This window comes from Astatotilapia calliptera, chromosome 15 (assembly GCF_964374335.1).
Source record: "Astatotilapia calliptera chromosome 15, fAstCal68.1, whole genome shotgun sequence".
Lineage (NCBI taxonomy): Eukaryota > Metazoa > Chordata > Actinopteri > Cichliformes > Cichlidae > Astatotilapia > Astatotilapia calliptera.
In genome coordinates, this window is record NC_137436.1 from 21412960 (window position 1) to 21428333 (window position 15374).

Sequence of the window (15374 nt, forward strand, 5' to 3'; positions counted from 1 at the left end):
CGGAGAACGCTCCGACAGGCCGGGTAACTTCACATCCGGCAGTTCGGACTGCATATCCTCCGGTGGGCTGAGCAGACGAATGGTAGGGGGGTGAAGGTGCAGCTCGTTCAGAAAGAAATTCTGAACAAGTGGGTGGAGTGAGCCGAACAGCCAGGGGAGACCGGAAACCAGTCGCTCCAATCGATTAGCTATGGCTTGGCGGAATCCCTTCTCCTCATGCCCCAGCCATAAATTAATTAAACAGTCCACAGAATAAATAATATCCTCCCGGAGCTCCTCGGGCGGGTTGGATGCTGCTGGGTCCATTGTGGCCGGTTCGTACTGTCACGGCTGCCGAGGCGAGCCGTGTGGAGTTGGAAGAAGGACCCAAGATGCAGGCAGTGGATGAGATACCGGTGGTTTTATTTACAGAGGTGTAGTGGCAAACAAACAGTGGGGCATAACAAATAACTAAAGACACCTAAACTGGGAGAACTAAAAATAACAGACCTGGGAGCATATGACAACGGGATGAGAAGCAGAGAGACGCAGACGAGGAACAGGACACCGTGGAACACAGGGTAACAGACTGACACGGCATTACACAGACGAACCGGCAACAGGCAGGAGAACACACAGGGCTTAAATACACACACCAGTAATCAGGGGATGAGAGGCAGGAGGGCAACACAGCTGGGAGGAATCTGAGCTGACGGGACAGGGGAAACGTAAACTGAGCACACTCACATATGACACAGACCTTCACAATAAAACAGGAAACTCAGACACATGGAACCAGACAAGACATTGAACTAAACAGACAGATTCACAAACAGATGGGGTGACACCATAGACAGACAGATACAGACGCGGACACAGAGGCAGACTGAATATAACACATAGAACTTCAACAATCATCATCAAGAAAATGATAACGAACAAAAAGCGCTGGGTCACCGACCCAGGACCATGACAGGTACAGCTGAAAATATTTAACAATATGTCACACATAATTGAGAATGAAACGCTGTGCTTTTTTTTTGTGATGCAATGATTTTGCTGGCGCTCATAAACAAGGATTTTGATTGGCAGTGCTTTTGCTGTCCTTGTTGGGACAATGATTAACACGTAAGTGAATTGCCCTATTTGTCCCCCCAACATGCTAAAAGAAGCCCAATAATATACCACAAGGTGTCTCTTTGAGTAAGTCGATGATGAACTGCTAGTTTTAGGGTCTCACCATGGGCCTGCACACAGCAGCTTTCATCCTGGGAGCCTTGATCTCCACTGGTAAGTAGTACAACTACTATAGGGCATGTAAAGATGATTTTTCTTCTTATTTGTTCAGCTCTGTTTTCTTACATTTAAAAAAGCAAACAAGGTGTGTGTGTGTGTGTGTGTGGGGGGGGGGGGGGGGGGTTGGCTTCTTTTTTTTAGCATTTAGTTTAAATGGTAATAATGGATGCGTTTCAAGTGCTAAATTCTTATAATGCAGAATACAACAATAACACTAACACTTTTTTTTTTTTTTTACATTACATATGCTAGAAATAACTCAACAAAATAAGAAGCACAGAGACACATTTTTTCTCACAGTCTCAGGTCTAAATGGGTCATGACAGACCACATCAGCACATTCAAAGCTATACCTTTAGTCTAGATTTGAATAATTAATGGAATTTGATAAATGTAAGCTTACGTTAAAGTAATTTAGGATAATTCTGTGTAGTGTAGTTTATAAAGACCTAAAACAGTGTGTTGGATGATTTGGTAACCATGTTGGAGCCCGTATACTGGTTCCTTTTAGTCAGATGACGTAAAATGGATTGTTTGGCTACACGATTTCCCGATAAACCCTCTAATCAGCAACCTTGACTGACTGGACAAAACCTGCTTATTGACAAAGAATATATACTGTCTTTAAAAATGTAACATTTGGGTACATAACAAAAAGGACAGCTACAATATCTCCTCTGCTTTTAATAACTACTTTTACACACCGGCCTGTTGGGTTAAAACAAGTCGAAATTCTAATTACTTCCTTGAATATACATTGATATGCCTTCATATTGGATAACTGTTCAGTAAAATATTTTATTTACCTGCTGTCTTAACTTCTGTGCAAGGTGGCAAAGGAAAAAAAATCTTGATGGAAAAATAAGTCTTGACAGCATTTGTGTTTTGCTCTTATGAGAACTGCTAGACTTGTAATGAAATGTATCTAATAACAACAGATGAGAAATCCAACAGCACTCTTGATGTGGGAGTCTAAAAGTGTTTTATCTTGATCTAAAAAATAAGAATCTTTGAGCTTTTGAGGTGCTGGTTGTGATCCCTTCCACCCTTATGTTTCCCTGTGATACTGTTAATCCCCCAAATTTAGCAGTAGCAGATTTCTTAAAATATGTCCTGGAATTCCCTCCTGGATTGCCTAGACCTATACAAGATCAACAGGGCCCTAGGAGCCTTCATCAGGAACTCAATGGGAATGTAGAGGACAACACTAGAGGCCAACTACAAGCCCATAGCATAGGCCTGAACCCCCTCAGTGAGATCATTAACAAGACTGGCTACGGATACCGACTACAGAATGGAGCAGTTGTCAGCCATCTCCTGTACATGGATGACATCAAGCTGTATGTCAAGAGCGAAAGAGACATCGATTCACTGATCCACACCACCAGGATATACAGCAATGACATCGGAATGTCAGTCGGAATGGAGAAGTGTAGTCAGATGATAACGAAGAGAGGGAAGGTAGTCAGAACTGAGGGGATCAAACTACCAGAAGGCAACTTTGCAGATTTAGAGGACAGTTACAAGTACCTGGGGATCCCGCAGGCAAATGGGAACCATGAAGAGGCCGCTAGGAAAACTGCAACCACCAAGTACCTGCAGAGAAGTCAGCTCAATGGTAAGAACAAGATCCGCGTGTTCACTGAATACCTTGAGCACCAAAACCCAAGAAAGAAGAGGAAGAGAAGGGACCATAATGGAAGGACAGGCTCTTGCACTGTATGTACCACCAGCAGATAGAGGAGGTGGCTGACATCCAGAAATCCTACCAGTGGCTGGACAAAGAAAGACAGCACAGAGGCACTAATCATGGCTACGGATGGGTACCGGTGTTCTGACATAAACGGTAGTAACCAGACCGACAAGCAACGCACATTTCGGTGCTTTATTTCGGTGCTTTTTTTCCAGTCCTAGAAACAGCTAAGATACTGCGCAGGACTCTCAAGCTCCCAGGCTCTGATGGAGGACCTGAGCTTGAAGGATAGACCGTCCACAGGGGCGAAGGGGGAATTTTTATATAAATATATATATTTCAGACAAAATTCCTCCATATTATAAAAAAACAAAGACAAAACTCACAAATATAAGGACACTTATTGCAATGTTCATAAAAACTTGAACTACAGTTGTGTCGCCATGTGTTATAACTGTCACAGCTCTTACTATTGAATTTCTTGACTCATTCAAACAGCACATAAATTTGTACATATAGTTCCTCAGTAAGGCACGAAAAGCTGGGACGTTACTCACGACAAACACTTGACTTGCAGATGTCCATCTTGGAAGTTTAAGGAAAATTTTAAATGCATCCTGAAAAGCCACCAGCGGTTTTTTTTTTCATTATGACTTTGATATAATTACACCACAAATGAGCCATAGGCACAATAGGCTTGAAAATGGCTCTTTTAACATGTAAAATTTAGGTGGCCTTATATTAGCTTGCATGTGCAACTTACAATGCTGGGGTTTCGCATCATCATCATCATCATCATCACAGAGATCATTTTTTAAGATATGACCTAAGTATTTCACTTTACTCCTCATATCCAATACTTGGTCTGCTAAATAAAAGATTAGAAAATTTAGCTTTTGGGTTCCCATTCATTTCCTATGGCAGTCACTTCTGACCAGGAAATACATGAAGTAATTGTTTTTTTTTGGATGTGACTGATTGCAGTTGGTGGCAATGACGTGGAGGGCTACTCCAAAACTGAAGGTGCATGGATTCTCTCACTGAACAAACGAACGTATTCAGTTAATACTGTGGCTGACTGTGCCACCAAATGTAACACCGAAACATCTTTCACATGCAAGTAAGTTCACATCTCACATTACGTTCTGTGAATCAAAATGTTGCATGTATATACAAACGGTATGTATATACAAATAAAAATGTTTCCATTTATAGCTCCTAGTCCTGCCATTATCCATAGGGCCGCATTTTACCCTCCACATCTGCTCCAGTTGTTCCTTTAGCTCCTGGTAGTTTTCTGTTTCCTTGTGCTCGTTCTTCCTGATGTTGCTCTGCACTGGGATTGCCACATCTATCACAATTGTTCCTTATCATCATCTATCTTCAGCTGTTTTTGTCGATGCTCCATGATTCAAATTGTGGCTCTGACACTAACTAACCCATACACTCTTTCCTTTCTTTCTTTATTGTTCACACTGGGAATCTGATGACCAGTAAGGCTTATGTATCAATAAGTGGGATCTTATTCCTACCATTATGCCTTGTATAGTCCAGGCACTCTAATATGGATGTGTGAAGAATTGAATTGTAGGTTGTCAAGGTGGTGCTCAGCGTGGTCTGCGTAGTTGTAAAGTCCTGTGTTGCAGCTCTATAAACAAGGAGCTGATGCTTTTGCTGTCTGTTGTATTTCCAATGCCTTTCTGAGCTATTCTTGTGTATTGACGCATGTTTCTACTCAGTATAGTTGCTATGCCACAGCAACCTTCCATAGAAAGTTGCTGTGGTCTGGTCTTATTCTAAGTCCACCAGCCACTTGGTATTGGTGTGGTGTGACACCTCTTTCTCACAGATGTTCTTTCAGTATTGTTCAGTTGTTTACATCTGCAAGCATCTCCTCTGATGGGACTGTTAGCCAGGAGACTCGTGCGTTTGCTTGGGTGGCTACCTTAGTTACATATTTTCTCAATTCAGTAGATGCATCTGCCATTGCAGGTGGCTGGGCAACATTTAGTTAGGATTCACTGCTCTCTTCTACGAGGGTTAGCTAAATATTTCCATACTGCTCACTGCTGTTCCCATTGTACTTTAGACTCTTGATCTCGAGCTTTGATAATAGCTTCTCTTGATGTTATTAACCCTTTAAAACCAGTCGGAACTGGCACGCTCCGTTTTGCGTAACTATTTTTAAATCCCTGTAGAACCGGAACCGCGTAAGCTAGCGCAATAATTTTTTTTGCATATGAAACCGGACGAGTTGTACTTACATCTTGTGCCATCAGCTTGTCGTAGGTCACGGTTTCCTTCCACATATAACTTTGCAAAAATTGCTTAAAAAGGGCTTGCAGGAACAAAAACATAATATTCCAGAAACACGCTTTGCTGATCCGATCAGCTGTTCGTAACACTTCTCACATCGAAACAGACGTCAGCGCGAACGATCGCATGTCCGTAATTTCCTGCTCGAAACCGGAAGTGATGTCATTTTCGCGGAAAATTTAGTTTTTATTTGTAGGCCTTAAAAGCCTATACTGGAGTTATGTTTTATGCTTTTCTGAATAGTTTCTGGGATGCTTAGAACTCGAATTGCACTGCTGGAAATAGTTTGTTTTGATGCACATGCTGTTTTCTTTGCAAATTTGCATCATAGGATTGTTTTTCGTTTTTCCTGCAGTATATAAAAATTGGTGTATCTCAAAAATAAAACTATGAAAACACTCAAAATAAATTTCCTGTTGTTGTAAACTATTTTTTGCAACTTTTTTGTATTTAAAGTTTTAAGCGATAAACCTCTTAAATTTCTTCAAGTAGAAATTTATGTAAAAAAAACAAAAACGATTTTCAATTTTTTTGGTTTATTGCACTTTTTTGCAATTAATGTAGTTACTATGGACTTAATGCATACATATTATTAAAATATGGGATATAACAGTTGTATTAATGTATAGCAACTTGAAATGCTCCCAAAAATGGCACTACAGCATGTAAAAATATAAAGTAAGCTCTGGCGGACCTGGTTCTATTGGAGGTCTTAAAGGGTTAAACTGAACAACTAGGTGCTTCTTGGTAACTGTGAATGTTGGCTTTCTCCTCATCTATAGTTCCCACATGAGCTGTATAATCCTGATGAGTACTTGATCATTAAGTGCCAGCCATTCTGGCTACCGAGGGAATTTACAGCAGTCATTATTACGGCTGTTTACATTCCCCCACAAACCGAGGCTGACTGGCCAATGATGGGACTGTACAGTGCGATTAGCAGCCAGAAAACCATGCACCCAGAGATGGCATTTATCACAACCGGGGACTTTAACAAAGAAAACCTGAAGAAAGTTTTACCAAAACTCCACCAACACATTTACTTCATAACACGAGGAGAGCGGCTGCTTGACCACTGTTACACCTCCTTCCTGGATGCGTACAAAGCCCTCCTACGCACCCCATTCGGCCAGTCGGGGTGTGTACTAAGCCCTCGCCTGTACTCACACTACACCTACAACTGCACGGCCACTAGCAAATGGTAAATGGCCTGCATTTGTATAGCGCTTTTCTAGTCCCTAAGGACCCCAAAGCGCTTCACACTACATTCAGTCATTCACCCATTCACACACACATTCACACACTGGCGATGGCAAGCTACATTGTAGCCACAGCTGCTCTGGGGCGCACTGACAGAGGCGAGGCTGCCAGACACTGGCGCCACCAGGCCCTCTGGCCACCACCAGTAGGCAAACATGGGGTTAGTATCTTGCCCAAGGATATTTGGCATGCAGCCAGGAGACGGCCTGGGATCGAACCACCGACCTTCTGATTAGTGGCTGATCTGCTCTACCACCTGAGCTACAGCCACCCTCACCATACAGCAACTCCAACATCATTGTGAAATTTGTGGACGACACAACAGTGGTGGGTCTTATCACCAGAGGTGATGAGACGGCTTAGAGGAAGGAGATCAGCGCCCTGACACACTGGTGCCAAGACAAAGGAGTTGATAGTGGACTTCCTGAGGTGTAGAGAAGCACACACCCCCATCACCATCAACGGTGCAGCTGTGGAGAGAGTGAGCGGCTTCCGTTTCTTAGGTGTATATCTGGTGGAGGATCTCACATGGGCTGTTCACGTGAAAAAAATGTTGACATTTACGCACTCCATATTGTACATATATGCACTCCATATTGTACATACATGCCATTTCTTTTGCACAATATTCATACATATATATATATATACTTATATATATACAGTATATATATATATATATTTTTTCTTTTTCTTTTTTTTTCTTTTTTTTTTTTAAATATATAACACCCAGCACGCCCCTGCGGGCGGTTTATCCTTCAAGCTCGGGTCCTCTACCAGAGGCCTGGGAGCTTGAGGGTCCTGCGCAGTATCTTAGCTGTTCCCAGGACTGCGCTCTTCTGGACAGAGATCTCCGATGTTGTTCCCGGGATCTGCTGGAGCCTAGCTTGGGAGTCACCGCACCTAGTGCTCCGATTACCACGGGGACCACCGTTACCTTCACCCTCCACATCCTCTCGAGCTCTTCTCTGAGCCCTTGGTATTTCTCCAGCTTCTCGTGTTCCTTCTTCCTGATATTGCTGTCATTCGGAACCGCTACATCGATCACTACGGCCGTCTTCTTCTGTTTGTCTACCACCACTATGTCCGGTTGGTTAGCCACCACCATTTTGTCCGTCTGTATCTGGAAGTCCCACAGGATCTTAGCTCGGTCATTCTCCACCACCCTTGGGGGCATCTCCCATTTTGACCTCGGGACTTCCAGGTTATACTCGGCACAGATGTTCCTGTACACTATGCCGGCCACTTGGTTATGGCGTTCCATGTATGCCTTGCCTGCTAGCATCTTTCACCCTGCTGTTATGTGCTGGATTGTCTCTCTCTCTCTCTCTCTCTCTCTCTCTCTCTCTCTCTCTCTCTATATATATATATATATATATATATATATATATATATATCTTATAAAGTTTGTATCTGCCTTGTGTGAAACTTGTATGAAAAGCATATAAGAGTGAAAACAGATATAAGATCCCTTGAAAAATTATATAATGAAACTTGTATGTTTTGGATACTTACTAAAACAATATATGAAAGTAATGAGAAAGTGGCCACTTTCATGAGTAAATCACGTAAGCCTTATATGATTTACTCATGAAAGTGTAATCACATATAAGTTTTTACTATTTCTTTTCCATATGGGCGGGTCACAGTCGCAGCACCCCATCCATGTCTGATCTTCCTTCGGCAGATCCAGCAACACTGAACCTGGCCCCACCTTATCATGCGAATATCATTTCGCATGATAAGGTGGGGCCAGGTTTCACAATGAACACACCCGAAACTCTGGCTGATTGGGACCCACGCCCAGTTTCCCACCTTGGCTCAGGCGATTAGAGGATCATCAGGGGGTCCGTTTGTCCCTCTGTGGGGGGGTACTCCCACTAGGTTTATATCTGGGACTCTCCACCATTTGACCTTAGAACTGAAGAAGCTTCTCGGATGAGAGGTGAAACGTCTTCAAGCAACTTAAAGAAGTCCAGACGCTTTTCTTTGCAAGCTCCTTTGACAGACTGATTTACAACACAACATGGGGACATGAACAGAGCACCAAGGACAGACACAGGTAGGGCTGACAATACACCAAACTACAGGTTCAACCCTAAACTAATACAAACCAGAATAAACACAAAACGGTGGGTCAACGACCCAGGACCATGACACTATGTGCCATCTTTGTGTACGCTTTCCCACCCAGACTTCTAGACTTCTGATTGGCCAACATTTCTACACGGTTAGGAATATATCGCCATTTGTTGCTTTGGCATGTTCCTAGCAGTGTTTTCCTTCAATTTTGCGTTTACATGTGGACGGGATTATTTTTTAAAACGAAAACGGAAAATCTCAGTTTTCAAAAATACCTGTGTACGTGTGCACGTAGCCCCAGTCTCCAAGTGTTTTAAGTCGATAAATATGTACTTAAAAAAATAATGACAAATAGAAAATCTGTCCATGTGTACCAAAAACATACATCAAATGCTTAGGTAAACTACTGTGCAACAGTTGAACTACAAAGTAGAGAAGAATGCAAATATACAGTTACAGCAATTCCTTAACTTACAAATTTCAAACCATACATAAAATGCATATTTATCACGACATGCTGCTTCTGTGATAGATCCCAACTAGCTTATGTGCAGAGGTTAAATTATGAACACTATATATATTTGAATTAGCTATGTCTTTCATTTTAGGCTATCATGCTTGTGTTAGCTAGCATGTGCTAACTAACACAGCTTGTGTTAGCATTGTGCTATATTGTTGCACTAACAAGCTAGCAAGCGTGGCTTAAACAGCCAGATTCACAACAAAAAAAAACCCCAAACATGAATAATTATCACTGAAAAGAATTAACAGACTAATGATACCTGTTCACACAAAGTATTTTCATCGAGATGGTTGAAGACAGATTCACTCTTTGTCACGTCCTGCGGAGCAGACCGAGTGGAGTGAGTGAGGTGGACCCAGGTGCATACTGACCTTAACCTCCTAAGACCCGAACTTATCCACGGCATGCATTTTAAATTTCTCTTTGATATTTGGGCTCATTGGGACCCGATGAATGTAAAAATAAAGAATTACCAGATTTTTTTTTTTTTACCTAATTTTTGTTTCTAAGAAAAATGAGAGCCACATATGAGGATATCTGTTTACATTTTCCATAAAACAGTAGCAGTATAATGTCCTTGTAAGTGGATATCAGGCCCTTGTAGAGCAAAATTCAGTATTTTGGTCTAAATAACCCAAAATGTGATGTCCACGTATGTGGACGCCAGGTCCTAGGAGGTTAATGAAAAACAAGCCTTTATTTTGGGGCTAACACTCACAGACAAGAAGCAAGGCAAAATGAGGGAACATCTTTCTTTCTTTATTTTGTCTTTGCCTGTCCCGTTCGGTACTTTAGCAATCACGCTTGTTGTCTGAAGGACAGGAAAGAGCCCAACGAATTTATTTTTTCAAGTGGAGAAAATATGCCAATGCCATGTTGTTCCACTTGATTAGTCTGTATTATCATTCTTTATTTATGTTATTTTTTTAAGTTATTACAAATTGGACAGACATATGGAAAGGGAGAAAGGAAGCAAAGGGGTAGGGGAGACGGTAAAAGAAGACACTGCGAAAATCCGTTTGATCACCCGTCAAAAGAAGAAAAGAGAAAACAAACAGCACAACATGATAGAGACAACAACCTAGATACATGTAAGTAACAGTAAATACTAAATATTGAATGTTACTAAGTGGCACGGAGGACCGACAGTGCACAATATGCTTTAAGTTAGCAGCCAAGGAAGATAGGTTTGTGTATGTGAGCGCCTGTGTGTACACCTGTATGTGTGAGCGCGTTTAAGTTTAAAAGGTTTCTCCATCTGGGGGTGTGAGGGAAAATCTAAACTTAAACTAGGAAACTATAAATAAGACTTTCTCGTGTTCCTTCTTCCTGATATTGCTGTCATTCGGAACCGCTACATCGATCACTACGGCCGTCTTCTTCTGTTTGTCTACCACCACTATGTCTGGTTGATTAGCCACCACCATTTTGTCCGTCTGTATCTGGAAGTCCCACAGGATCTTAGCTCGGTCATTCTCCACCACCCTTGGGGGCATCTCCCATTTTGACCTCGGGACTTCCAGATTATACTCGGTACAGATGTTCCTGTACACTATGCCGGCCACTTGGTTATGGCGTTCCATGTATGCCTTGCCTGCTAGCCTGTCTTCCACCCTGCTGTTATGTGCTGGATTGTCTCTGGGGCATCTATACATACATATATATATATATATATATATATATATATATATATATATATACATATATATATATATATATATATATATATATATATACATATACATATATATATATATATATATATATATATGCATGCATACATATACATATACATATATATATATCACAGCTAGAGATTGACGAGGTACAACACTAATTCTACGGCAAGGAGGAGTCAGGACGCCAGGTCAGGGGGGAGATATCATCACCCCCACCCGAGATTGGGTACATAGCCCCAAGTGCGATAGGAGAAGGATCGTTGAGTGCGAGAGGAACTGACCTGAAAAATAGGATCATGGCCAAGCTTGAAACCTGGATCCCCCGTAGCCGGTTACCAAGATTACGTAAAGTACCCTCAGAAGGTCTGCTAGATGATGTTAATCCAGCACTATGGACAATACCTACAACCACGATTACCGACACTAACAAGCTGATCTACAATACGGCAGCAGTGATCAGTGAGATGCTTGGCTACAAGTTGAACAGCCTCAAGGGGCAGTACCCTCCATGGAGGAGGCTAGAGGGCAAGATCAAAGTAGCACGGAGGGAGGTTAGCAAACTAACGGAGTTGCAGAAAGGTGCGACAAAGAAGGTGCATAAGAAATACAGCAAGCTGTCCATACCTGAGGCCTTGGAAACTGCCAAGCAAAGACTCACAGCCTTGGCCAGCCGCTTGAGGAGGTACACCAGAGAGATAGAAGGCAGGAGAATAAACCAGCTGTTCTCCACAGAACCAGCAAAGGTGTACTCTCAGTGGCAAGGGAACAATAATAATAAGAGAACAGCACCACCAAGGCTGGAGACGGAGCAATACTGGAAGAGCATATAGGAGAAGGACGCAACCCATAACGGCAATGCTCAGTGGCTAGTTGATCTGAGGGCAGACCACAACAACCTCCCTCAACAGGGTCCAGTAACCATCACAGTGGCAGATATCCAAGAAAGGGTCTCCAGTATGAAGAGTTGGACAGCACCAGGGCCCGACATGGTTCACCCTGTGGAGCAGGGAAATTATTTTACTGCTATTGTTAAATAATCATCATCATTACCATTGCATTAATAATATAATCTGCAGCATCGATATTGTATTCAGAGGTTTAAACAGTGTGTGTGTCTTTCAGAAAGACTAAGTTGCAGGAGTTGACCGGAAGTTGCAGAGAGTTTGCAGAAGTGAAAGCAGAGTCTAAGTTATTCTGAGGAGCAGGTTAGACGAGGCTATTTGAATTACTAGGTTATTCAAATTGTCTGTTATATTTTTATATTCTTTTACTAAGCTCTTAGTAGAGGTTCTTGATTAAAACATTTATTCAACATAGTACATGTAGTTTCAGTTAGGTTATTACACATAAGGATGAGCCTCTGGTCTGGTAAAAGGTCAGAAGTGCAACGGGTGAATTGAGAGAGCATTTGAGGACGACATAGACACACACACACTCAGTTAGAGAGAATCATTTATAGGTGGAAGTTTAATCATGTTTTGCTTGGGGTTGCAAAAGAGCAGTTTGTCGCAGAACTGCTGCTGAGGTGTCAAGATGACAAGAGAGCATCCGGCAGTGACAGGAAGTACCGGCCATGAAGATAGAAGACAACGTTCTTTTAAACTGTGTTAAAAGTCATTGTGGTTTTGATTTGACGTATGTATATATTCTGTCTGTGACGTATGAAGGGGCGTCATTAATTCAAACCCTGATGCTATAAAAATCTGTGTATGCTTTGATTAAGTCGAAGATTAATTCCTGTCTGCGTACAGTGGTCTTCCCACGCGTGTATTCATTAAAATCAATTGTTTGACCAAGATCTTCTGGACCTGGTTGTTTGTACTCTCCTTCCTCAATTATGTGAACCTTAACAACGCCTACTGGCTAAAGAAGCTGACTGCACTCCACGAGCGTCTGGCAGCACAAATGAACCAGCTGCTAGTTAACGAGAGACACCCGGAATGACTAACCGAAGGTCGGACGGTCCTGATCCCCAAGGACCCCAAGAAGGGACCGGTCCCCTCCAACTACCGACCAATAACCTGCCTCAGTACTACATGGAAGTAGGGCTGGGCAAAACGATTATTTTCCTAATCGATGAATCTAGCGATTAATTTTTCGATGCATCGATTAATCTAACGATTCATTTTTCAATCCAATTCGATTTCGATTCGATTAACGATTTTTTTCCCCATTATTTGACTTGTATAGCAATTTCACATTTACTAATTTATGTATATAAATGAAAAACACAAATTTATTCATTTGAAGACCTTTTAATAAAAAAAAAATTGCAAAATAAAGTTGTAGAGGTCGTACAATCAATACAATAGAGATAGCATTTAACAAGAAATGAAATGTGCAAACATATATAAAATTAAGGAAAAGTTAACAAAACATTTCAAATAAATAGCAACAATGGTGTCTTTAAACAAACAAAATGTAACATTCACTTTGCTTTCTGCCAAAAAGTGCTCTTCATTCACAAAACAAAATCCACAATAACATTGTACTACAATCTTCTGTTTTTAACAAAAAATTTTATGTTTTGCAAAACAAATATAACAAAGGAAATCATAGCAAAAAATTAATAATATACAAACAGCAGCAATGGCGTCTTTGAACAAATAATGAAATGACAAGTTACCCCTAAGTAGGACTCTGTGACCAGACTTGTCCAAGCATCAGTGGTAAGGGAGATTTTGGATGTGGCTTTTTTTAGTTCATTCCTTAGTTTCTCCACTGAAGTTTCATACTTTCTCTCCATCATGCTTGTAAAATGACGCTTAGACGGCAGAGTGTAACCTGGTTGGAAAGTGGTCAGCATTTCTTTGAATCCCTCACCCACAGCAAGTGGTCTCTTGTCTTTTAAAATCATAGATAAGACGCTCTCAGTAAGTACAGCCACCTCCTGGGGGGTGCATGGTGTACTTCTTCTCTGACAGTAGTCCTCCAGACTTTTCTGTTTGTTCCTGAAATCATAAATCACACACAGCACACAGATGAATTCGAATAATTACTAAATAATTATATGGAAAGCATAATAGCAAAATAATTTGATATGGATCTGGTTGAGATAGATAGATATATACACACACACTGTTATGCCATGTGCTTTCATAGCATAACAGTAAGAGGTTAATAATAATCCCCAATGTTGAACATATGATATGCAGTAATCATGATGGCTGGAAAAGATAACGTTTAAACAGCCATAGCTGATGGCACCTTTACTGGTGCACTGCTTTCTAGTCATTAGATGGCATAACTTTGACCTATAAGATCAAGCTGGAGAAGCATTATGTATAAAAACAGCGTTCAAATAGGATGAAACACATTAAATTTGACAAATCAAGAGTTCATTGTCATTTTGCTTTTGCAAGCACTTTAACAATGTTGTAATAGTGTCCACGATGGCTACGTTTAGCAGATGGTGCATTATCCTTGTTAACATTTCTCCTGCGGCCAATTCGCTGTCTCACATTTTTGTCTTTCGCCGATTCTGATAATCAGCCTGCATGCATTCCGACTCATTTTGCCAGCATGGGCCACAAACCAAAAAAACAATAACTTAAGGTTATGTATATAACCCCGGTTCTCTGAGTAGCATGAGTGAGTGTCTCACTATGGGAACGCCTCCTGCGTGACCTCATCAGAAGCTCAAATACCATTACGCCAGCCCTTACAGGCTGGCTAGGTGACGCCCATGTCAGGAGGGGCCAGTGCCTCCCTATATAATAGGCTGACATAGCGTCAGATGTCATTCAAAACAAGCCCACCACTTCCTCGCTTCCATAGCAAGGAGGGCGGTCTGGTGAGACACTCACTCATGCTACTCAGAGAACCGGGGTTATATACATAACCTTAAGTTCTCTTTCATAGCATTTGTTTCGTGTCTCACTATGGGAGAAATACTGACTCCCGGATTGCCAGACATGCCTGTTAAGAAGACAACTGTCCCCAACAGCACTTCACAGGGGAGAGGCCCCCACCTGGGAAGAACCTGCACTGAGGACTGAATGTGCTAGGTTAGGTGCTGTCACATCTAACCTGTAAAACCTAGCAAATGTATGAGGTGAGGTCCAGCATGCAGCTGCACACACCTCCTGAATAGAAACTCCCCTAAAGAGAGCCCATGAGGTTGCCAGACCTCTAGTGGAATGCGCACGTAAGCCAGCAGGGGGCTCAAGGCCCCTGCTAGTATAGGCCAGGGCAATTGCTCCTACTATCCAATGGGAGAGGCGCTGTTTAGACACAGAACTGAATGCATGACTGATGCACTGAGAGAGCGTGTATCTCTCCCACACGTTTAGCAGAAGCTAAAGCAATTAAAAGAGCCGTCTTCAAGGACAGAAATTTCAACTCAACCTGTTCCAGGGGTTCAAATGGGCAACAGGAGAGCGCAGCCAATACTGTGGGAAGGTCCCACGATGGAGCCAATGGCCTAGACGTAGGCAATTTACGCCGTGCACCCTTCATGAAACGGCATATTAAGGGATGCTGGCCAACAGTCTTTCCCTCAAAACCAATATGGCAGGCTGAAATTGCTGCCACATACACCTTGATG

At 42.0% G+C, this 15374-nt stretch overlaps 1 protein-coding gene across 2 annotated transcripts in view; it reads left to right on the plus strand.

The window, feature by feature from the left end:
* Nucleotides 1-800: 800 nt before the first annotated feature.
* Nucleotides 801-15374, plus strand: part of LOC145420554 (plasminogen-like) — a 31687-nt gene continuing 17113 nt past the window's right edge. The window contains exons 1-2 of one of the 2 annotated variants that reach the window (XM_080289882.1): nucleotides 801-955; nucleotides 3953-4088. In XM_080289882.1, the coding sequence (XP_080146008.1) occupies nucleotides 949-955; nucleotides 3953-4088 (143 nt within the window). In that variant the 5' untranslated portion in view covers nucleotides 801-948. Of the gene's footprint in view, nucleotides 956-1142; nucleotides 1270-3952; nucleotides 4089-15374 lie in introns of those variants that run through there. The other variant, XM_080289881.1, reaches the window with a different exon arrangement.